Source organism: Notolabrus celidotus, chromosome 9 (assembly GCF_009762535.1).
Source record: "Notolabrus celidotus isolate fNotCel1 chromosome 9, fNotCel1.pri, whole genome shotgun sequence".
Lineage (NCBI taxonomy): Eukaryota > Metazoa > Chordata > Actinopteri > Labriformes > Labridae > Notolabrus > Notolabrus celidotus.
Window position 1 is genome coordinate 37,433,396 of NC_048280.1, and position 26,364 is coordinate 37,459,759.

Below are 26,364 nucleotides of genomic sequence, written 5' to 3' on the forward strand. Positions count from 1 at the left end.
CTTTTTCTAAGTTCAGAAATGTGAGGGGCATCTACAGAGAACTTTTTCTGTTTTATAACTAGTCAGAAACATGAACAGTGAGACCTAAATCAGCATGATAAAAACTAACTATAATGACCGAAACCATGTTTGACAAACATTTATCTGACCTGCGTTTGATTTCAGTTTGACCCATGTCCCATCTGTTTATATGGAGGCGGTCCGTTCTTATTCTGTATTCACTCTGAACCTTCCTCACGTTAGAGCACGCTGTGTCCATTTTTATCCCACTCAGTTACTTCCTCCTGCTGAGTCAGTCCGGTCCACCAGCTCCTCCTCCATGAGCATATCTCTGCACTGCTAACCTACCATAAAGACATGAATAGCTGTTCGTATCTGGACCCGAACACCAGTCCCAGGTGTCCAGATACGATGGACTGAGACGCCATGTGGTCAAAGTATTATGATTCAGGTGAGGATGTAAAAAACACAGCTCTGAATTGACAGAAATAATCAGACATGTTTATCCCAGGTGAGTTTATTGAGTGGGTGAGCAGACAATGAGACACAAACAGAGATAAATCAGTTTAATCTAAAATAAATACCAATGGGTAGACCATAGTCCCACGGCGGCCATCTTCCTGTGATGTCACGCTCAGGGTAGGAAGCTGAAATATTGTCTGGCGTTTCAGGGCGTAGGTAGTGTTAACGTCAGTGATCTGATTCTCTGCGGACATTTCACCGCTGGACAATGGTAATCAGGAGTAACATTGGCCTGTGTGTAACATTAACAATATGTCCGACTGCCTGTAAGCTAACATCAGAACACTGCTAACGTTAGCATTCAGCCACGTCCTGGTTAGCGTTAACAGTCAGGAATCACAGGTACCACAGGAGTTAGACACGATGACAATATGCGAGCTTCCCACCCCGAGTGTGACGTCACAGGAACATAGTCCATAAGGCCATGAGACACTACAGATTATTATTCAATGACAAACCCTCCACTGAGAATAACAAACAGGAGCTACATGTTTCTGTAAAAAGCTCAGTGAACCTTTAAATACACTGCATAGATAGTCAAAGTTCAAAGGTCAAATCTCCCATCATACACCTGTGATACGGAAGCCCCCTTAATCATCACACCAACAAAACACTGATTCCTCAGACTCCACCATACACAGTGAGGATAGGAGGTCACACAGCCTGTAACAAAAGTCAGGGGTCGCATGGGAGGATGGGCAAAGGAAGTCTGGGCCAACAGCTGATCATTAAGGACCAGCCAATCAGACGTCTTTAAACAGAGGCTTTAAACGCGTCACTTTTTCCAAGTCCAAGTCCAGTCTCAAGTTTTTGAGGGGTGAGTCCCAGTTGAGTCTCAAGCATTAGAGGGTCGAGTCAAAGTTGAGTCTCAAGTCTTTGAGGAGTGAGTCCCAGTCGAGTCTCAGGTCTTTGAGGGTGGAGTCCAAGTTGAGTCTCAAGTATTTGAGGGTCAAGTCCCAGTTGAGTCTCAAGTCTTTAAGGGTCAAGTCCCTGTCAAGTCTTAAGTCTTTGAGGGTGGAGTCCCAGTCGAGTCACAAGTCTTTGTTCATGAGTCCAATTGAAGTCTTGAGTCTTTGATGGGCAAGTCCCAGTCATATCTCAAGTCTTTCAGGGTGTAGTGCCAGTCGAGTCTCAAGTCTTTGAGGGCTGAGTCCCAGTCAAGTCTCAAGTCTTTGTTTATGAGTCCAAATAAAGTCTTGAGTCTTTGATGGGCAAGTACAAGTCATATCTTAAGTCTTCGAGGGTCGAGTACCAGTCGAGTCTTAAGTCTTCAGGGTCGAGTTCCAGTCGAGCCTCAAGTCTTTGGGGGTCTAGTTGCAGCCGAGTCTCAAGTCTTTGAGGGTTGAGTCCCAGACGAGTCTCAAGTTGTTAAGGGCCAAGTCCAAGTTGAATCTGAAGTCTCTGAGGGTCCAGTCCAAGTTGAGTCTCAAGTCTTTGAGGGTCAAGTCCAAGTTGAGTCTCAAGGCTTTGAGGGTCGAGTCCCAGTTGAGTCTCAAGTCCTTGAGGGGTGAGTCCCAGACAAGTCTCAAGTCTTTGAGGGTCGAGTACGAGTTGAGTCTCAAGTCTTTGAGGGTCGAGTCCAAGTTGAGTCTCAAGTCTTTGAGGGTCGAGTCCAAGTTGAGTCTCAAGGCTTTGAGGGGTGAGTCCAGGTTGAGTCTCAAGTCTTTGAGGGTCAAGTCCAAGTTAAGTCTCAAGTCTTTAAGGGTCGAGTCCAAGTTGAGTCTCAAGTCTTTGAGGGTCGAGTTCCAGTCGAGTCTCAAGGCGTTGAGGGTCGAGACCCAGGTGAGTCTCAAGTCTTTGAGGGATGAGTCCAATTTAAGTCTGAAGTCACTTCAGAATTCAACTGATCTGAACTGATCATGTGACCACCTGTGAACTGATCACGTGACCACCTGTGAACTGATCACGTGACCACATGTGGACTGATCACGTGACCACCTGTGGACTGATCACGTGACCACCTGTGGACTGATCACGTGACCACCTGTGGACTGATCACGTGACCACCTGTGGACTGATCACGTGACCACCTGTGAACTGTTTATATGACCACCAGGACAGACAGAAGGCTAATGTGCTAAGCTAACGACAGGATGAGCTTTGAGTCCATATAATGATAAAATGTTCATTTAAACAGAAAAACAGATCATTGACCTTTGACCTTTGTGATGTCACTTGTTTATTTATACAGGGCAGTGACAGGAAGCAGCTACTGTTAGCCTGTTGCTAAGTAACAAAGAGATTGTTATTAATGCCTGTCTCTAATAATCATTATCATGAGCTGCTCAGTTCACACCTGTGCTCACCTGTAACAGACGCAGAGTAACAGCAGCATGTAGCACCAGAGACTGTGGAGTCAAACATGAGTATGGCTAACTGCTAACGCTAACATCTCTGTGAGAGGGTTAACTGCTTGTAGCTAACAGCTAACTGTTAGCACTCTGCTGCAGCTACTGTCAGTTAGCACTGAGCTACATTATTAGCATTTACTGAACATACTGAGCAGCAACAAAAGAGTTAAACATGTGACCTCCTTCAGAGGGGGGGGGGGGGGGGGGGGGGGAGTCTGGCTGTGACACCTGCACAGGTGAGAGAACACTGACACAGTGTTAATTATAAACAGATGAGCTGCAGTGAGGATCACAAACACTGTTTAGGATGAACGTGTTCTCCATAAATACGTCTAATTATCACCTCTCGCTCTCAGCCAATCAGAGCAGAGAGATGAACGAAAGAACCTAGACTGTGACGGCCTGTTTCTCTCTGTGACGAAGGAACATAGCATGGAGAGGGACTTTGGATAAATACTTAAATAATGTGCGTTATAGTTAACTAATTACGACGTCTCGTGATTTTAAACGTGATATTTAAAAACTAAAATCTGTTCTGCTGTGTCCGGGTTCAGCTCAGACCCTGATCCTCCTGATCCTCCTGCAGCCTCACAGCATCGCTTTCTTTCAACCTTTCAAAAGACACTTCATAAAAAGAAACCAGAGGAGCCTTGACCTGAGACACCTGAACACAGTCAGACTCAGGGTTCCTCCCTGAAGGGGTCCAGGCTCAGGGGAAGCTTCAGGGGGTCCACATGTTTCCAGGAAGATCAGACCAGGCAGGTCAGAACCAGAACTCATCCTCAGTACTTCGGACATGATGCCAGGACTGATCCAGGACTGATCCAGGACTTCTACCTGGAGTACCAGGAGTAAGAGTGAGTTCTACAGTGGGTTAGCTGAGCCCAGATCTGAGCCTGAAGGTAAAGAGGGTTCTGACTGCTGTCTCAGGTGGGTTAGCTGAGCCCAGATCTGAGCCTGCAGGTAAGGAAGGTTCTGACTGCTGTCTCAGGTGGGTTAGCTGAGCCCAGATCTGAGCCTGCAGGTAAGGAAGGTTCAGACTGCTGTCTCAGGTGGGATAGCTGAGCCCAGATCTGAGCCTGCAGGTAAAGAAGGTTCTGACTGCTGTCTCAGGTGGGTTAGCTGAACCCAGATCTGAGCCTGCAGGGGTCAGTGCAGACATGTTTCTGTCCTCTCAGGGCTTCTGGACGATGACAGTGTCTAACCACTTCCTGTAGGACAGGGCGAAGCGTCTCTGCTCGGGGGGACAGCAGCTGTCCAGCACGGCACTCACGAAGGTGTACTCAGAGGGCAGGGAGGGCGGGGCGGGCAGGTGGACCCCTCTCTTTAGACGTTTACTGTCCCGAGGGTCAGGTAAAGACGCCCCCTCCAGCTCCATGGCCTCACTGTGACTCTGTCCGTTCACACCCTCTCCCCCCCGGCCTGCACCACTCAGAGCCTCGCCCTTCTGAAGCGGGGTCTCCCCGTCATTCAGCAGGACCAACTCACCTTCGCCATTACTGAGCTGCTGATCCCGCCGCCACTGTTGCCACAGGAAGAATACGTGACGCCTGGAAAAAATGAAATGTTTACTCATTCAAACAGTGTAAACAATAAATATAACCATTCCTGCAAACACGCAAAACACACATCCTGACATTTGTTAATACTCTCTCCCTTCTCTGTTAATTCAAGCTTCCTGCTTCAGGCTCTGAGCGCACTCACATGAGAGGAGGGCGTTATGACTATAAAGAAGTCACAGAGGTAAAACCCTGCCCTGCTGCTGTTGGGATGAAGATGTAACTCTGTTAACTAGAGGACAGATTTTATCACATGATACACGCTGAGTGTTTGATCAGACACCTTCATATCTTGAAGAGCTCATAGTGCCCTATTACCCCTCTAGAACACTACGCTCCCAACATGCAGGCCTGCTGGTCCTACCTAAAGTCTCTAAAAGTAGTATGGGAGGTAGAACCTTCAGTTATCAGGCCCCTCTCCTTTGGAATCATCTACCAGTCAGGGTCCGGGAGGCAGACACCCTCTCTACTTTTAAGAGTAGGCTTCAAACTTTCCTTTTTGATAAAACTTATAGTTAGAGCTGGATCAGGCTTGGACCAGCTCTTAGTTATGCTGCTATAGGCTTAGACTGACACACTGGGATCCTATCTCACCCCCTTGCCCCCAACCCCCTCATCACTAACTTTAACTCTCCCTGTCCCATTAAAGTTACTAACCATAGACCTTTCTGGAGTCCCTGAGCTCCATTGTCTCGTAGGTTCCTCTGAGCTGCCGTAGACGTCCTCCTGCTGTGGACGTTCCAGACTCCAGCTGATACGGACGTGCTGGACTCCAGCGGCAACACCTACTAATACTCGCTCCCTCTCTCTCTCTTATTCTCCTCTATACCTCTTTCCAGACCCAACTCGGTCGAGGCAGATGTCTGTCTAACATGAGTCTGGTTCTGCTCGAGGTTTCTGCCTGCAAAGGAAGTTTTTCCTCGTTGCTGTAACTAGCTAGATAATCGGGGGAGAAGGGCCTTGGTCAGGGAGGTGACCAAGAACCCAACGGTCCCTCTGACAGAGCTCTAGCGTTCCTCTGTGGAGATGGGAGAACCATCTCCGCAGCACTCCACAGATCAGGTCTTTATGATAGAGTGGCCAGACGGAAGCCACTCCTCGGTACAAAGCACATAAGTTTGCCAATGGGTACCTAAAGGACTCTCAGACCATGAGAAACAACATTCTCTGGTCTGATGAAACCAAAATTGAATTCTTTGGCCTGAATGTCTGGAGGAAACCAGGCACCGCTCATCACCTGACCAATACCGTCCTTAATGTGAAGCATGGTGGCGGCAGCATCATGCTGTAGGGATGTTTTTCAGAGGGAGGAACTGGGAAACTTGTCGGGATCAAGGGAGAGATGAACGCAGCAAAGTACAGAGAGATTCTGCTCGAGGTTTCTGCCTGTTAAAGGAAGTTTGTCCTCTCCGCTGTAACTAGCTAAATACTGTGAGGTGCAATGCTCATGGTGGATTAAGGTGGGGTCAGACTGAGTCTTATCCTGTCTTGGTGTTGGGTCTCTGTTCATAATATGACATAGAGTGGTCTAGACCTGCTCTGTTTGTAAAAGAGTCTTGAGATAACGTTTGTTGTGATTTGGCGCTATACAAATAAAGATTGATTGAATGATCACAGGATACACGCTGAGTGTTTATTTCTAATGTCACAGCTACACACAGAACAACTCTGAAGTTTAACAATGACTCATGATTTCAGCAGGTAGAAACTGAGGTTAGGTTTGATACCTCACCTTCATAAAGAATATATAACGTCAGTGTTCAGCCAAACAGAGCTCTGATGAGTTTATTGATTTGACTTCATCTGTGATGATGTAGACTCATTCTATTACCTGAGTGTTAGATGATGTGCTGCTATCATTTGTGGTCAGTAAACAAAATGCTGTAGTCTAAATGCAGAGACAGGCTTCTGTGATGTTATGCATCTAATGATGGGTGTCCAGAGTGTGTGATCCGACCTGTGTTTGACCTCTGTTTCTTTAAAGGGGACATATCACGCTTTTTTCATCAATATATATTGGTCTAAGAGGTCCCCAAAACATGTCTTTAAAGTTTATGCTCATAAAAACACTTTGAAATCAGATTTTGGCATGCCTGAAAAACCCTCTTCTTCATTCCTCATCAGAACACTCTGTTTTCCCTCTGACCACGCCCCCTCAGGAAGTGGATGTGCCTCGGCTCTCCAGCACGTTGATCTAATGTTTACATGTTGGCTGAATATACACGGCTGCTCAGAGATCGCGTTACTTCAACCCTCTGAATCTGATCCTGACGGAGAGGCGCCTGCAGCAGGACCTTTCTGAAGGATTGGTCATAGATTTAGTGTTTCTTGTTGTTTTATTTATCAGTATGTAGACGTGTGTCTTGGTACACAGCTACGAACATGTAGCTATGTGGCTATGCTAACTAGCGCTAGCACTTATCCATGATAAATAAAAATCATCCACTAGATCTTCAAATCTGCAGACGTGGGGAGTAAAACCGACCTCTACCAGAAAGGCAGCGGGACCTTTCTGAAGGATTGGTCACAGATTTAGTGTTTCTTGTTGTTTTATTTGTCAGTATGTCGACGTGTGTCTTGGTACACAGCTATAGCTACAGCTACAGCTACAGCTATGAACATATAGCTATGTGGCTATGCTAATTAGCGCTAGCACTTATCCATGACAAATAAAAATCATTCACTTTATCTTCAAATCTGCAGAAGTGGGGAGTAAAACCGACCTTTGTGTTTATTAAGACAGCCTACAACTAGCATGCCTCCCTCCTAAGCTCCTTGTTAGCACACATTTGTGCAGGTAATGAAAAACGGGGGAGGGATTCAGTATTATTTTATACAGTCTATGGGCTGAACAAGCTCCGAGCTCTGACTCCGTGACAGACCGGATATTGTTGTTACGTAACAAAAACACTGAAGTCTGAAACGGCTGGTTTCACACACATTTACAGAAAGGTGGAGAAATCAGAACAGGGGCAGAATGGATTTTTTTCATTTTCGGGGGGTTTGTAGACATGCCAGGGACACATATTTCAGGTAGAGAACCATTAAAAAGTCAATTTTGCATGATATGTCACCTTTAACACTAAACACACTGAGCTGATAATAAACACCTTTAAAAGTGTAAAGTATAAATTCACACATATAAACACACTGCTGCCAGCTACATGTGGTGAACACATCAGTGCTTAAATCAAGAGCTTGATGTCATCCAGTTTAAAAACAATCACCTACCTGTGAACACTGAATCAATGTAACCTGGAATCATAGAAATGTGGATCTCTCATGAGGTTTACTTTTATTCTTAAGTTCTGTAAATATGATGTACAGACTGAAATGTTCATGTTGTTTCATCTCAGCTAAATCCACACATGATCATTATCATCAGCCAAATATCCTGAACCATATATCCTATCTAACATATTGTTTCTCATCGATCTAGGGCTGACTCACTCGAGTCAAACTACTTTTGACATTTTGGAGGCGGAGACCAAGTGACGCACTGACCCTCTGATGATTGGTCTGCTTTCAACGTGACCACACCCACATGACCTCTGAACCTAAACAGTGATTGGAAGCCAGGAGCATCTTATTCATGTTGTAAGTGCATTAATCAGTTAAAACTTAAAAATATATGTTATTTCAATCAAAATATCGAATTAACAGCTATTAAGCTTAAAGTGAGATATTATTTTTTAAAGTAAGATCGGATATTATTTAGCTCCAAGTAGCGTTATCACTAGCTAACTTACTTGTAAGGACCGTTGATGCTGAAATCTCCGATTAGTAAGCTAGTTAAAGTTAGCTCCCAGACCAAGGTAACTCCAAGCCAAGTTTGTTGTTCAAGTGTTACTATTTTTGCATAGGTGTGGTGTTTTATGTATATAGTATATGGTAATATGAAAAATGTGATATCCATCATCATGTCTGTATATCACAGGATGTTTAAGAGACAACATTTATTGTATTTGTCTAGCTCTGTGGCAGTCTTTCATGTCCTCCAGATCGCCTCCAAACAGGGAGGCTAATCATGCCTCCCTGTTTGGAGGGCTCCAACCTGCCGGATCAGAGATGCAGCAGGAACGCAACGGAGCGGATCCAGTGGAAGTTAACATGTTGACTAAAAAAGAAACCTATCAGATCTGGTGCTGTGACGGATCAGAGACGGACCGGACACAGACCTGGTGGAAATTGGCACACACTGTAGCCCGCCAATGTGACATCATAGCAGTGCGACACAATAAAGAAGATGGAGCTCGAGCATCTGTTGAATGGATCAGTAGCTGTCGTTGGGGGGGGTGTTAAAGCCACAGTGTCAGGTGTGTGTGTTGGACTGAGTGAGTGTCGTTCTCACCTGTGGCTCCAAAGCGTCTCGTGTCCTGGGAAGGACTGGATCAGGTCTGAGATCAGCTCCATCTCCTGGTGAAAGAGCTGCAGGACAGTGATGAAGCCGAGCTGCCTCTCCTCCTCATCCTCTCCCCCCTCCCCCCCTGACAGCTCCCCGTTAGCGTGGCTGTGTAAGGGGAGAGGGGGGCTGCTGGGGGCTGAACTGGTTCTGTGCTGGGGGGAACTGGTGCCGGAGGAGGCTGCAGACTGGGAGAGCTCAGAGACCAGCTCCTTCAGTAGGAACTGACGATAGTGGAACCCGCTGTGATCGGACACGTGCATGGACACCCAGAGACGCATGGAGGACAGCTCGTCATGAAACACCTGAGGGGGGGAGAAACACCTGTCAGTAATAACACCTGAGAGGAGGGGGGGGGATTAGAGGTTAAAACAGATCCCTCACCTTGACGTTGCCCCGGGCCATGTGTTGCAGCACCCAGATGCGATGGGACCAGGCGTTGTAGTTGCTCGGGTAACGGCAGGCGGCATCAGAGCACACCTTCATCTCCTGATGAAGAGTCCGAGCCAGGTGATCGCTGAGCTGCTGGCCTCTCTCTGCATCAACATGCTCGGCTTCATCTCTCTGCTGCTGCTTCCTGCTGCGACCCCCGGCTGAGGACTGAGCCAAGACCTGCTGCAGAACCCAGCGCCTGGACAAAGACACCAACAACAAGGAGTAAAGGACTGACATAAGACCTGCTGCAGCACCAAGAGTCTGCATTAAGACTACAACAACCAGGGTTGGATAACTGAGCCAGGACCTGCTGCTGCACCAAGGGTCTGCATTAAGACTACAACAACAAGGGTTGGATAACTGAGCAAGGACCTGCTGCTGCACCAAGGGTCTGCATTAAGACTACAACAACAAGGGTTGGATAACTGAGCAAGGACCTGCTGCTGCACCAAGGGTCTGCATTAAGACTACAACAACAAGGGTTGGATAACTGAGCCAGGACCTGCTGCTGCACCAAGGGTCTGCAACAACCCCATCTCCGCAGAAATATACCCCACCCGGCTTGGGAACACCTTTTCTTCTTTTCTTCTTACAAACAATCCAAGGATCAGGAACCAAAGACTCCAAAAACCACATCACGAGTCACATCAGAAATCACTTCTGGAATACCATCACATACCGTGCAATCACATCAGGACCACATGAGGAATCACATCAGGACCACATGAGGAATCAAATCAGGACCACATGAGGAATCACATCAGGACCACATGATGAATCACATCAGGACCACATGAGGAGTTACACAAGGACCACATCAGGACAGCATGAGGAATCATATCAGGACCATATGAGGAATCAAATCAGGACCACATCTGGAATCAAAATAGGACCACATGAGGAATCAAATCTGGAACACATGAGGAATAACACCAGGAACACATCTAAACAACATGAGGAACCAAGTTAGGACCACATGAGGAGTTAATTTAGGACCACATCTGGAGCACATGAGGAATCACATCAGTACCACATGAGAAGTTACACCATGACCACAACAGGACAACTTGAATAATGACATCAGGACTACATGAGGAATCACCTCAGGATCACATGAGGAATCAAATCAGGACCTAATCAGGGTCACATGATGGATCATATCAGGACCAACAGATTAGCCATGTCAGGACCACATTCGGATTCACATTTTGAATCACATCAGGGCCACATGAGGACCACATGGGGAATCACATCAGGGCCACATGAGGACCACATGGGGAATCACATCAGGACCACATGAGGAATAGAATCAGGACCACATCTGGACAACATGAGGAATCAAATTAAGACCACATCAGGACCACATGAGGAATAAAATCAGGACCACATCTGGACCACACAAGGGATCAAATCAGGACCACATAAGGACCACATTAGGAATCAAATCAGGACCACATTAGGACCACATGAGGAATCATATTAGGCCTTCATTAGGAACACATGAGGAATCAAATCAGGACCACATTAGGAATAACATCAGGCTCACATCAGGGTCACAGCAGGAATCACATGGGGTATCAAATCCAGAATCATATCGTAAATTCAAAGTCTACTGTAGACTTTAGATTACTTCAGTATTGCGAGATGTCACTGAAAAATCAGGACCACCGCAGATCTAAATCATGGATCAGAGCAGGACCATATCAGGACTAAATCAGGCCCTAATCAAGATATCACACCAGGACCACATACAGAATCCCAGCAGGAATCTAATCAGGAGCAACTTTAATTAAGCCACTAATTAATTAGGGACCCAAGACTTATATCAGGTCCACATCAGGAATTATATCAGTAATCCAAGACCACATCAGGAATTCATGTTCCACCTCGGTAACTCAGAAACCCCATCAAGAAACCAAACCTGAGTTCTTTGATGGGTCTTACCTGTGGATCCAGGTCTCTGGGCTCTTGGGGAACTTTGTGAGGGCCAGCTGTCCCAGATACAGGTCTTTATCTGGGTTTAGGACTCCCGACTGCAGCAGCTCCTTCCTGCAGAGCAATGAGACGACCTGAGTCATATGTACACAGCAATCTGTTTTGAGTGCAAGTTTAACACACACACACACACACACACACACACACACACACACACACACACACACACACACACACACACACACACACACACACACACACACACACACACACACACACACACACACACACACACACACAAGAACACATGCAAACACAGTTCTTCACAAGCTCCTGGCTTTGAGAGGTGTGACCACGCGTGGCCAGGTAAGACAGGTGTTTCTGAGGGTGTTACCTGACGTTCCATGCTGTGGTAAAGTCTGGGTTGAGCAGCAGCACAGTGCAGGTGATGTCCACTAAAGCTGGGGAACACAAACATCAGCAGTTAGAACCCACCTTTAAAAAGATAATACAGTGACACTTGATCAGCTGATCAAAGTCTGATTCTGCAGCTGATGACAGCTTTCCGAGAGCAGTCGGACAGAACTGAGACCAAACACTGACAACCCCTCCAGCACACCCAACAAGGTTTCCTCCCAGCTGGAGTTATGCTGCTATAGGCCTAGACTGCCGGGGGAACTGACACACTGACACACTGCGATCCTATCTCACCCCCTTCCCCTCAACCCCCTCATCACTTACTTTAACTCTCCCTGTCCCATTAAAGTTACTAACCATAGACCTTTCTGGAGTCCCTGAGCTCCCTTGTCTCGTAGGTTCCTCTGAGCTGCCGTAGACGTCCTCCTGCTGTGGACGTTCCAGACTCCAGCTGATACGGACGTGCTGGACTCCAGCGGCAACAGCTTCTACTACTCGTCTCACCACTATCACCGCTCCCTCTCTCTCTAATTCTCCTCTATCTGTCTTTCCAGACCCAACTCGGTCTCAGCAGATGTCTGTCTAACATGAGTCTGGTTCTCCTCGAGGTTTCTGCCTGTTAAAGGAAGTTTGTCCTCTCTGCTGTAACTAGCTAAATACTGTGAGGTGCAATGCTCATGGTGGATTAAGGTGGGGTCAGACTGAGTCTTATCCTGTCTTGGTGTTGGGTATCTGTTCATAAAATGGAGAACCATCTCTGCAGCACTCCACAGATCAGGTCTTTATGATAGAGTGGCCAGACGGAAGCCACTCCTCGGAACAAAGCACATGAGTTTGCCAATGGGTACCTAAAGGACTCTCAGACCATGAGAAGCAACATTCTCTGGTCTGATGAAACCAAAATTGAATTCTTTGGCCTGAATGTCTGGAGGAAACCAGGCACCGCTCATCACCTGACCAATACCGTCCTTAATGTGAAGCATGATGGCGGCAGCATCATGCTGTAGGGATGTTTTTCAGAGGGAGGAACTGGGAAACTTGTCGGGATCAAGGGAGAGATGAACGCAGCAAAGTACAGAGAGATTCTGGACGAGGTTTCTGCCTGTTAAAGGAAGTTTGTCCTCTCCACTGTAACTAGCTAAATACTGTGAGGTGCAATGCTCATGGTGGATTAAGGTGGGGTCAGACTGAGTCTTACCCTGTCTTGGTGTTGGGTCTCTGTTCATAATTTGACATAGAGTGGTCTAGACCTGCTCTGTTTGTAAAAGAGTCTTGAGATAACGTTTGTTATGAGTTGGCACTATACAAATAAAGATTGTTTGAAAAGGCAGACATGATAATCTGTGATCCTCAAACTTAGCACCCTCTTCCCCCGAGCTGTGCCCATACAGATCCTAGTCTGCTCCTGTGCGTGTGCGTGTCTGTGTGCTCCTGTTGAGTTCAAGGCCCTCATGTTCCTGCTGTGCTCGTTTTTAGGACTCTTAGCATGTGCTGTAATGGTTCCCGCTCTCCCTGCGACTGCAGTGTTGGTGTGAGTGGAGTCCTCAGAGGATGAGGACCAGCACGGTGAGTTGTATGTTTCTATCAGTGAACAGTGAAGCTGTGTGTCTCAGTACTTCACTCAGAAACGTGTGTATGGTGTGCAGGGAAAATGTTTGAATGCTGACTGTGCACGCTAACTAAAGACCTGTCATATTTATCTACAGTTTAAGTCACTGCTCCATATTTTAATGATTGTTTTGAACAATAGATTGTATTTCTGGTCTGTCTGTTCTTTGTGAAGCACTTGTGCTGAGTGATCGTCTGCATGAAAGGTGCTCTCAAAGGAAGCTGGATCGGATTGTAAGTGCGTAACATTTTTGGTGACATAAACCCGGAGAGGAGAGAACACGGCGCATGCGATGAATCGTCAGAGGAGGAGACCTTGGCTATTGTCGGCACAATAACACCGTCCATGATTTCACTGACTCAGCATGCATGGGCGGGGCTTACAGACAGAATCCCTATCCTGCTCCTATTAGACCAACCGTGATCCGTTGCACCTCCATCCCCCAGGGACCCGAGGACACCGAGTACTCTAAATGCTCTTTGGTGCATCAGTCCTCAGTCAGAGCCCTCCTCTCTGCAGCAACAGAGGCCTGGGGTTTGTTAGTACATCCACACCTACCCAGGACCTCTCACCATGGACAGCTCTACAGAGTCCAGTCCTTTACAGGAGTTTGGTTTCATAACTACATGTGTGCACGTGAACCCAACTACATAGGCCGGTAACACTCCAACACTATTTCCTCAGCGCCACAGGGGGTACAGCTCCACGTTCTTAGAGTCGGTTAAAGTCAGAACACCCAGGACCTGCACGCTGACCGACCTGCAAAGAGGCCCTCCTCTATGCTGCTCCTCATGTCAGTGGGCACCCCAGGCCTGCTAATGAAGTCTATGAGGGTTAAAGAGGTCTCACTCACCCTCCCGGTCCAGCCAGTATTTGCGTTGGCGGTACAGCAGCAGCTTGTTGTGGACGTATGGAAGAAGGAACTTTACACACCAGCTCTCCACGCCCAGCTTATTCTCCACCAACACGATGGGACTGCGGTTATATCGAGCCTCGGGACATGGAATCACCCCGATCTCGTCTCTGAGGAGGACAAACACAGACAGAGGAGGGATCAGTCACATGATGAGACCATCCAGGAAACTATGACAGGTCTATGCAGCAGTATGTTCACACGCACACTGAAGACACTAATGTTCACACGCACACTGAAGACACTAATGTTCACACGCACACTGAAGACACTAATGTTCACACATACTGAATACACTAATGTTCACACGCACACTGAAGACACTAATGTTCACATGCACAATGAAGACACTAATGTTCACACGCACACTGAAGACACTAATGTTCACACACACTGAAGACACTAATGTTCACATGCACTGAATACACTAATGTTCACATGCACACTGAAGACACTAATGTTCACATGCACACTGAAGACACTAATGTTCACATGCACACTGAAGACACTAATGTTCACACACACTGAAGACACTAATGTTCACACACACTGAAGACACTAATGTTCACACACACTGAAGACACTAATGTTCACACGCACACTGAAGACACTAATGTTCACACACACTGAATACACTAATGTTCACATGCACAATGAAGACACTAATGTTCACACGCACACTGAAGACACTAATGTTCACACACACTGAAGACACTAATGTTCACATGCACAATGAAGACACTAATGTTCACATGCACACTGAAGACACTAATGTTCACACACACTGAATAGACTAATGTTGACATGTACACTGAAGACACTAATGTTCACATGCACACTGAAGACACTAATGTTCACATGCACACTGAAGACACTAATGTTCACATGCACACTGAAGACACTAATGTTCACATGCACACTGAAGACACTAATGTTCACACGCACACTGAAGACACTAATGTTCACATGCACACTGAAGACACTAATGTTCACACACACTGACTACACTAATGTTCACATGCAAACTGAAGACACTAATGTTCACATGCACACTGAAGACACTAATGTTCACATACACACTGAAGACACTAATGTTCACACACACTGAAGACACTAATGTTCACATGCACACTGAAGACACTAATGTTCACATGCACACTGAAGACACTAATGTTCACATGCACACTGAAGACACTAATGTTCACATGCACACTGAAGACACTAATGTTCACATGTACACTGAAGACACTAATGTTCACACACACTGAATACACTAATGTTCACACGCACACTGAAGACACTAATGTTCACACGCACACTGAAGACACTAATGTTCACACGCACACTGAAGACACTAATGTTCACATGCACACTGAATACACTTATGTTCACACACACTGAAGACACTAATGTTCACACGCACACTGAAGACACTAATGTTCACACACACTGAATACACTAATGTTCACATGCACACTGAAGACACTAATGTTCACATGCAGACTGAAGACACTAATGTTCACATGCACACTGAAGACACTAATGTTCACATGCACACTGAAGACACTAATTTTCACATGCACACTGAAGACACTAATGTTCACATGCACACTGAAGACACTAATGTTCACACACACTGAAGACACTAATGTTCACACACACTGAAGACACTAATGTTCACACACACTGAATACACTAATGTTCACACACACTGAAGACACTAATGTTCACATGCACACTGAAGACACTAATGTTCACATGCACACTGAAGACACTAATGTTCACATGCACACTGAAGACACTAATGTTCACATGCACACTGAAGACACTAATGTTCACACGCACACTGAAGACACTAATGTTCACACGCACACTGAAGACACTAATGTTCACATGCACAATGAAGACACTAATGTTCACACGCACACTGAAGACACTAATGTTCACACACACTGAATACACTAATGTTCACATGCACACTGAAGACACTAATGTTCACATGCACACTGAAGACACTAATGTTCACACACACTGAATACACTAATGTTCACATGCACACTGAATACACTAATGTTCACATACACTGAATACACTAATGTTCACACACACTGAAGACACTAATGTTCACATGCACACTGAAGACACTAATGTTCACATGCACACTGAAGACACTAATGTTCACATGCACACTGAAGACACTAATGTTCACATGCACACTGAAGACACTAATGTTCACATGTACACTGAAGACACTAATGATCACACACACTGAATACACTAATGTTCACACGCACACTGAAGACACTAATGTTCACATGCACACTGAAGACACTAATGTTCACACACACACTGAAGACACTAATGTTCACATGCACACTGAATACACTTATGTTCACACACACTGAAGATACTAATGTTCAAACGCACACTGAAGACACTAATGTTCACACACACTGAATACACTAATGTTCACATACACACTGAAGACACTAATGTTCACACGCACACTGAAGACACTAATGTTCACACGCACACTGAAGACACTAATGTTCACACACACTGAATACACTAATGTTCACATACACACTGAAGACACTAATGTTCACATGCACACTGAAGACACTAATGTTCACACACACTGAATACACTAATGTTCACATACACACTGAAGACACTAATGTTCACATGCACACTGAAGACAATAATGTTCACATGCACACTGAAGACACTAATGTTCACACGCACGCTGAAGACACTAATGTTCACACACACACTGAAGACACTAATGTTCACATGCACACTGAAGACACTAATGTTCACACGCACACTGAAGACACTAATGTTCACACGCACACTGAAGACACTAATGTTCACATGCACACTGAAGACACTAATGTTCACACGCACAGTGAATACACTAATGTTCACACACACACTTAAGACACTAATGTTCATGCACACTGAAGACACTAATGTTCACACGCACACTGAAGACAATGTTCACATGCACACTGAAGACACTAATGTTCACATGCACAATAAAGACACTTATGTTCACATACACACTGAAGACACTAATGTTATAATTCACACTAAAGTTACTAATGGTATAATTCACACTGAAGACACTGATGTTCACACACACTGAAGACACTAATGTTCACATGCAGACTGAAGACAATGATGTTCACACACACTAAAGACAATAATGTTCACATGCACACTGAAGACACTAATGTTCACACGCACAATAAAGACACTAATGTTCACACGCACTATAAAGACACTGATGTTACGCACACTGAAGACAAATGTTTACATGCACACTGAAGACACTGATGTTCTTACACACTGGAGACAATAATGTTCACATGCACACTGAAGACACTAATTTTAACACGCACTATGAAGACACTAATGTTACGCACTTAAGACACTAATGTTCACATGCACACTGAAGACACTAATGTTCACACACACTGAATACACTAATGTTCACACGCACACTGAAGACACTAATGTTCACATGCACACTGAAGACACTAATGTTCACACACACACTGAAGACACTAATGTTCACATGCACACTGAATACACTTATGTTCACACACACTGAAGACACTAATGTTCACACGCACACTGAAGACACTAATGTTCACACACACTGAATACACTAATGTTCACATACACACTGAAGACACTAATGTTCACACGCACACTGAAGACACTAATGTTCACACGCACACTGAAGACACTAATGTTCACACACACTGAATACACTAATGTTCACATACACACTGAAGACACTAATGTTCACATGCACACTGAAGACACTAATGTTCACACACACTGAATACACTAATGTTCACATACACACTGAAGACACTAATGTTCACATGCACACTGAAGACACTAATGTTCACATGCACACTGAAGACACTAATGTTCACACGCACGCTGAAGACACTAATGTTCACACACACACTGAAGACACTAATGTTCACATGCACACTGAAGACACTAATGTTCACACGCACACTGAAGACACTAATGTTCACACGCACACTGAAGACACTAATGTTCACATGCACACTGAAGACACTAATGTTCACACGCACAGTGAATACACTAATGTTCACACACACACTTAAGACACTAATGTTCATGCACACTGAAGACACTAATGTTCACACGCACACTGAAGACAATGTTCACATGCACACTGAAGACACTAATGTTCACATGCACAATAAAGACACTTATGTTCACATACACACTGAAGACACTAATGTTATAATTCACACTAAAGTTACTAATGGTATAATTCACACTGAAGACACTGATGTTCACACACACTGAAGACACTAATGTTCACATGCAGACTGAAGACAATGATGTTCACACACACTAAAGACAATAATGTTCACATGCACACTGAAGACACTAATGTTCACACGCACAATAAAGACACTAATGTTCACACGCACTATAAAGACACTGATGTTACGCACACTGAAGACAAATGTTTACATGCACACTGAAGACACTGATGTTCTTACACACTGGAGACAATAATGTTCACATGCACACTGAAGACACTAATTTTAACACGCACTATGAAGACACTAATGTTACGCACTTAAGACACTAATGTTCACATGCACACTGAAGACACTAATGTTCACACACACTGAAGACACTAATGTTCACACGCACTTAAGACACTAATGTTCACACGCACACTGAAGACACTAATGTTCACACACACACTGAAGACACTAATGTTCACACGCATACTGAAGACACTAATGTTCACACACACACTGAAGACACTAATGTTCACACACACACTGAAGACACTAATGTTCAAAGGCACACTGAAGAAACTAATGTTCACACACACTGAAGACACTAATGTTCACGCATACTGAAGACACTGATGTTCACACACACTGAAGACACTAATGTTCACGCACACTGAAGACACTAATGTTCACGCACACTGAAGACACTGATGTTCACACACACTGAAGACACTAATGTTCACGCACACTGAAGACACTAATGTTCACACACACTGAAGACACTAATGTTCTCACACACTGAAGACACTAATGTTCACGCACACTGAAGACACTAATGTTCACGCACACTGAAGACACTAATGTTCACACACACTGAAGACACTAATGTTCACGCACACTGAAGACACTAATGTTCACACACACTGAAGACACTAATGTTCACGCACACTGAAGACACTGATGTTCACACACACTGAAGACACTAATGTTCACGCACACTGAAGACACTAATGTTCACGCACACTGAAGACACTGATGTTCACACACACTGAAGACACTAATGTTCACGCACACTGAAGACACTAATGTTTAGATGCACACTGAAGATACTAATGTTCTCACACACTGAAGACACTGATGTTCACGCACACTGAAGACACTAATGTTCACGCACACTGAAGACACTAATGTTCACACACACTGAAGACACTAATGTTCACGCACACTGAAGACACTAATGTTCACACACACTGAAGACACTAATGTTCACACACACTGAAGACACTAATGTTCACACGCACTTAAGACACTAATGTTCACACGCACACTGAAGACACTAATGTTCACACGCATACTGAAGACACTAATGTTCACACACACTGAAGACACTAATGTTCACACACACTGAAGACACTAATGTTCAAAGGCACACTGAAGAAACTAATGTTCACATACACTGAAGACACTAATGTTCACATGCACACTGAAGACACTAATGTTCACACACACTGAAGACACTAATGTTCACACACACTGAAGACACTAATGTTCAAAGGCACACTGAAGAAACTAATGTTCACATACACTGAAGAAACTAATGTTCACATACACTGAAGACACTAATGTTCACGCATACTGAAGACACTGATGTTCACACACACTGAAGACACTAATGTTCACGCACACTGAAGACACTAATGTTCACGCACACTGAAGACACTAATGTTCACACACACTGAGGACACTAATGTTCACGCACACTGAAGACACTAATGTTCACGCACACTGAAGACACTGATGTTCACGCACACTGAAAACACTAATGTTCACGCACACTGAGGACACTAATGTTCACGCACACTGAAGACACTGATGTTCACACACACTGAAGACACTGATGTTCACACACACTGAAGACAATAATATTGAAACGAACAGTGAAGATACTAATGTTCACTCACACACACACACACTGAAGACACTAGGGCTGTCAACGAATATTCTAAATTCAAATATATATTCGAATATAAAAAAAAACGGAGATTCGATTGTGAAAATTAATATTCGACTGTGGAAAAAAACACGTCAGCGGCTGCTTTGCGAGTGGGCGCACTGCATGACAGGTCAGGGACAGGTCACAGGAGTCACACATGCACAGCGTGAAGCAGACGGCAGAGAGAAAACTTTCCGTCCCCGGATCCTCAGTACGCTCTGAACGCGTCTTTTCCTCCGCTGGGAACATAGTGAATAAAAAGAGATCGGGCCTCTTCACATGTGGACTGTCTTCTTCACATGTGGACTGTCTTCTTCACAAAAGGACTGTCTTCTTCACATGTGGACTGTCTTCTTCACATGTGGACTGTCTTCTTCACATGTGGACTGTCTTCTTCACATGTGGACTGTCTTCACATGTGGACTGTCTTCTTCACATGTGGACTGTCTTCTTCACATGTGGACTGTCTTCTTCACATGTGGACTGTCTTCTTCACATGGGGACTGTCTTCTTCACATGTGGACTGTCTTCTTCACATGTGGACTGTCTTCTTCACATGTGGACTGTCTTCTTCAGATGTGGACTGTCTTCTTCACATGTGGACTGTCTTCTTCACATGTGGACTGTCTTCTTCACATGTGGACTGTCTTCTTCACATGTGAACTGTCTTCTTCACATGTGGACTGTCTTCTTCACATGTGGACTATCTTCTTCACATGTGGACTGTCTTCACATGTGGACTGTCTTCTTCACATGTGGACTGTCTTCTTCACATGTGGACTGTCTTCTTCATATGTGGACTGTCTTCTTTACATGTGGACTGTCTTCTTTACATGTGGACTGTCTTCTTCACATGTGAACTGTCTTCTTCACATGTGGACTGTCTTCTTCACATGTGGACTGTCTTCTTCACATGTGGACTGTCTTCTTCACATGTGGACTGTCTTCTTCACATGTGAACTGTCTTCTTCACATGTGGACTGTTTTCTTCACATGTGGACTGTCTTCTTCACATGTGAACTGTCTTCTTCACATGTGGACTGTCTTCTTCACATGTGGACTGTCTTCTTCACATGTGAACTGTCTTCTTCACATGTGGACTGTTTTCTTCACATGTGGACTGTCTTCTTCACATGTGAACTGTCTTCTTCACATGTGGACTGTCTTGTGTTTTTGACAAATAACCTGTCAGGCCTAAGACCCTACATTGACAGTGGACTCAAAGAGCCCGACAATCAGTGACACTGGGATAAAATGCAGTTTTTCCCTTTTTTTTTCATACTAGCGCCAAGAATGTAAGTGAACAACTTTTTCATTTTTAACTTTAACTTCAATTAATGTTAATAATATTTGCTTCAATCACTGAATGAAGCCTGCCTATATTAGGGACAAGAGTGGGGACCTTTAATTGCTTGCACAAGTCTTGTTCAGCACTCACTCAGCGCACTGCACACAGATAGGGGGGTGGGGCGAGCGAGCGAGCGAGAGGTCTTAAAAGGGTTTCGGTATAGGCCATTAGGTTATTTACTTGTTTTGTAATGTGTAGGTTTGTTTTAGGCATGTTATATCTTAAATAAAAATACATATACAAGTAGTTATGTCTCCTTGTATTAGTTTGTCCACCTGTGATTGACATAATGCGCAAATATAGATATTCAAATGGTTCGAACCTATGGGATTTTTTAGAGCGAATACTCGAACGTCATTATGGAGCATTTTTGACAGCCCTAGAAGACACTAATGATCTCTCTCACACACACACACACTGAAGACACTAATGTTCACACACACTGAGGACGGTAATGATCACACACACACACACACACACACACTGAAAACACTAATGTTTACACACACTGAAGACACAGATGTTTAGATGCACACTGAAGACACTAATATTGAAACGAACAGTGAAGATACTAATGTTCACTCACACACACACACACTGAAGACACTAATGATCTCTCTCTCACACACACACATACACACACACACACTGAAGACACTAATGTTCACACACACTGAGGACACTAATGTTCTCACACACTGAAGACACTTATGTTCACCCACACTGAAGACACTAATGTTCACACACACTGAGGACAGTAATGATCACACACACACACACACTGAAGACACTAATGTTCACACACACTGAGGACAGTAATGATCACACACACTGAGGACAGTAATGATCACACACACGCACACTGAAGACACTAATGTTCACACACACTGAAGACACTAATGTTCACGCACACTGAGGACAGTAATGATCACACACACACACACACTGAAGACAATAATGTTCACGCACACTGAAGACACTAATGTTCACACACACTGAGGACAGTAATGATCACACACACACACACTGAAGACACTAATGTTCACACACACACTGAGGACAGTAATGATCACACACACGCACACTGAAGACACTAATGTTCACACACACTGAAGACACTAATGTTAACACACACTGAGGACAGTAATGATCACACACACACACACTGAAGACACTAATGTTCACACACTGAAGCGAAAATGTTCACACACACACACTGAAGACACTGATGTTCACACACACTGAAGACACTGATGTTCACACACACACACACACACACACACACACACACACACACACACACACACACACACACACACACACACACACACAGGTTGTTTTGGAAACAGTCCTGTTCAATTCTGGAGCTGAGACTGTGTTCAACTCTGACAGCTGTTTGACAGCGAGCTAACCACACAGCACGCCGCCTGCTACAAACATAAACATAAATAAACAGAAACATAAACATCTACACGGACACAAATATAAATGTAAACACACTTGTGTCCTCGACATGTCTCTAATAAACCCTCCAACACCTCTTCTTAACAGGATAAACGGCTAATGTCAAGCTAAGTCGGTGTTCTAGCAAAACCTGCTACCAATCGTGATGCGCGTCTCTACTCAGCGCATGCGCAGGGTCATAACCCGTCCCATAAAGCGACTCCGTTCCTCCTGAGATCCGGAGTGAATCTAACTTTAACAGAGAATATAAACATGCTCTCTTTCCTCTAACTGTGGAAACGCAGAGCTGCTGTGCTGAAATTAATCTGGTGAATTTGACATGAAACACTCTGCTGTCGATTCGCGCCTCGGTAGCTCTTTCCGTGACAGCAGCGTATTTAGTCAGAACACCGGTCTGTAAACCGCTGTGTTCCAGGTGATAGTCCGAGCCCGCACACAGTAAACACCGTCCTGTTTCTGATGATCCAGGTAACAGCCCGGTCCCTGCCCGCGCCGACGTGCAGTGTTGGTAGTTATTTGTACTTACATGCTCGGGTTTCTCTTAAACGCGTTCGTGATGTCTTTCACAACTCTCTGCACCAACACCTCCTCCTCACACTCCGCCATCTTCATCACACCCAGTGACGTCATACGAACCACCAACTCTGTCCGGGTGAAGGAACGCAAACTACGGAAGCCCGCAGAGGCAAAACGGACCGGTGTGCAGGCAAACAACGACCTTCCTACAGGCATAGAGCGAGGATCAGACCATCTACAGCTTATAGAAAGAAGAATAACTAAATACAATCTAATTATAATAACTTACATCGTCTCAATCAGCTTACTTTGAGTTACTGAGGTGAAAATCTCAAGCACTCATTTCTGGCCCACAAAACTATGGGACGCTGTAAAGTTGTGCACAATTCTCCACATTTAGCTTCAAAACCTCATAAAAATGTAGAGTTCATTTTTAAAAGTCACTTTTTTATCACATTTAGAGGAATATTTGTGATCTTAATTTTGTTGTGAAAAAAATATTTAGTTAAAATCATTGTTCAATCCAAATGCTAAATATAAATATAAATGTTAAATATGAATCTAAATTTTCAGTGTTAAATATAAATGTTAAATGTTGAATATGAATAGAATGGTTAATGACCTCCTCATGACAGCTGCCTCCAGTTTAATCTCCATCCTCATCCTCCTCGATCTGAGTGCGGCCTTCAACACTGTTTCTCACCCCATCCTCCTCAATAGACCCTCCTCCATAAGGCTGATTTATACTTCTGCGTCTCCCCTACGCAGCAGGGGCTGACGCAGACATGAGCCCCACATACTTGTGCGTTGGTGTGTCTGTGTCGCGCAGCAATTCTCCTCCGAAACTGAAACTCTTGAGGGCAGTGTGCTCTCTCTGATAGCCGGCCGCCTGCTTCCGGTCCCGCTACGATCTCTGTTTCCTTTTCCACAGAGATTCAGAGCGTGTTCTGTTAATCTACAGCTGATACATGTTGCTGTTTATCATACAGACATGATTACATGAAGAATAGAGAGGAGGAGATGAAATACACGGCCGATGTGCGGCCGATGTCCGGGATCCCGGAAGTGCTGTAAATGCGGGAAAGACAAAGCCACAGAGCGGACCAATCACAGAGCTTGCGGTCCGCGTCGGATTACATTTTGGAGGAGGTGCACGTCAGCTACGTGCGTAGGCCACGGCGTAGGTACGGGAGCTACGCGGACCCCCGGCGTAGGGTACGCCGTTGATTCAACGCAGAAGTATAAATCAGCCTTTAGGCATCACTAACACCCCCCTGCACTGGTTTCACTCAGGGCTCTGTCCTGGGGCCCCTCCTCTTCAACATCTACCTTCTCCCACTTGGCAATATTTTTCGTAAATTTGGCATTCACTTCCACTGCTTCGCAGATGACACCCAGCTCTACCTGTCCAGTAAACCCGACTCCACTCTCCCACCCTCCTCCCTCACCCTCTGCCTCTCTGAGATCAAATCCTGGTTCACCTCCAACTTCCTTCAACTCAACAGCAATAAAACAGAACTCCTCCTTATAGAAACTAAGTCCACCTTATCCAAAGCCGACAGTTTCTCCCTCTCCATAGACAGTTCAACAGTGTCCCCCTCCCCTCAGGTAAAGAGTCTTGGTGTCATCCTCAACAGCTCACTTTCTTTCCACTCTCACATCAATAACATAACCCGGTCTGTATACTTCCATCTCCGCAACATCAACCTTCTCCGCCCCTCTCTCTCCCCCCTCCCACGCTTTACATAAAATGTATTATTATTATTATTAAATACAAATATTAAATACAAATATAAATGTTAAACATAAATGTTAAATGTTGCTTCGCGTTCCTATATAATTACAGTAGCTAATATGCAAATTCACACTGCCGCCTGGCCGAAGTACCCAAATAAAAGCTTCATAAAGCGACACAGATATCCTAACCATAGTCGGTCAGTACTGACTCCTGCGGGTTATAGCCGGCCTGCCCGCCGTGAAAATGCTGGATAGGTAGTTTTGGAGTCCACAAAGATTTCACAACGCTCAGAGACAGAACTGACCCAGTCTATGGGACGGACAAGATAAGTCTGTATCTCTTTATGAAGCTTTTTTCTACTAGGCGGCAGTGTGAATTTACATATCAGCTAAATATTTAGCATGGTAGAGCCACATTTATCATTTCATATTTAATATTGATATTTAACATTTAGATTTATATTTAACATTTAGATTTATAGTTAACATTTAGATTTATATTTAGCATTTGATTTTTACAGTGATTTTAACGAAATATATATTTCACAACAAAATGAAATGTGAAGAAAATCACAAATATTGCTCTAAATGTGATAAAAATTCACACGTTTTGGAGCTAAATATGAAAAGTTGTAGCTGTTATTTTCAGTGTGCACAACCTTACAAATGGCACCCCATACAAAACTCACATCTGCCTGTTCAGCTATTGTTAATGATGTGCTGTTTAATCCAGCACATCAATCTTATCTTATTAAATCTCACCCATCGTTTTCACCAGCTTTCCTCTGGGTTCTGTAAAACATGATCCCCTCCTCTCCTCCTCCCTCTGCTTCTATCAAGCTCACAACCCTTCTCTGAC

At 44.5% G+C, this 26,364-nt stretch overlaps 1 protein-coding gene across 1 annotated transcript; it reads right to left on the reverse strand.

Moving 5' to 3' along the window:
• Nucleotides 1-499: 499 nt before the first annotated feature.
• Nucleotides 500-23,938, reverse strand: ptar1 (protein prenyltransferase alpha subunit repeat containing 1). The gene is made up of 7 exons (XM_034691774.1): nucleotides 23,779-23,938; nucleotides 14,084-14,253; nucleotides 11,599-11,665; nucleotides 11,214-11,318; nucleotides 9,219-9,465; nucleotides 8,784-9,139; nucleotides 500-4,423 (listed from the first exon to the last, which is right to left on the reverse strand). The coding sequence occupies exons 1-7, from the start codon at nucleotides 23,880-23,882 to the stop codon at nucleotides 4,048-4,050; spliced, it is 1,425 nt and encodes a 474-aa protein (XP_034547665.1). The 5' UTR covers nucleotides 23,883-23,938; the 3' UTR covers nucleotides 500-4,047.
• Nucleotides 23,939-26,364: the final 2,426 nt, after the last annotated feature.

Excerpts from the sequence above, each read along its gene's own strand:
- ptar1 (XM_034691774.1), bottom strand. The coding sequence starts at position 23,882 with ATGACGTCACTGGGTGTGATGAAGATGGCGGAGTGTGAGGAGGAGGTG. Across the intron at positions 11,319-11,598 it reads ACCACAGCATGGAACGTCAG|GAAGGAGCTGCTGCAGTCGG; the intron begins GTAACACCCTCA and ends ATTGCTCTGCAG. Across the intron at positions 4,424-8,783 it reads GAGACGCTTTGGAGCCACAG|GCGTCACGTATTCTTCCTGT; the intron begins GTGAGAACGACA and ends CATTTTTTCCAG.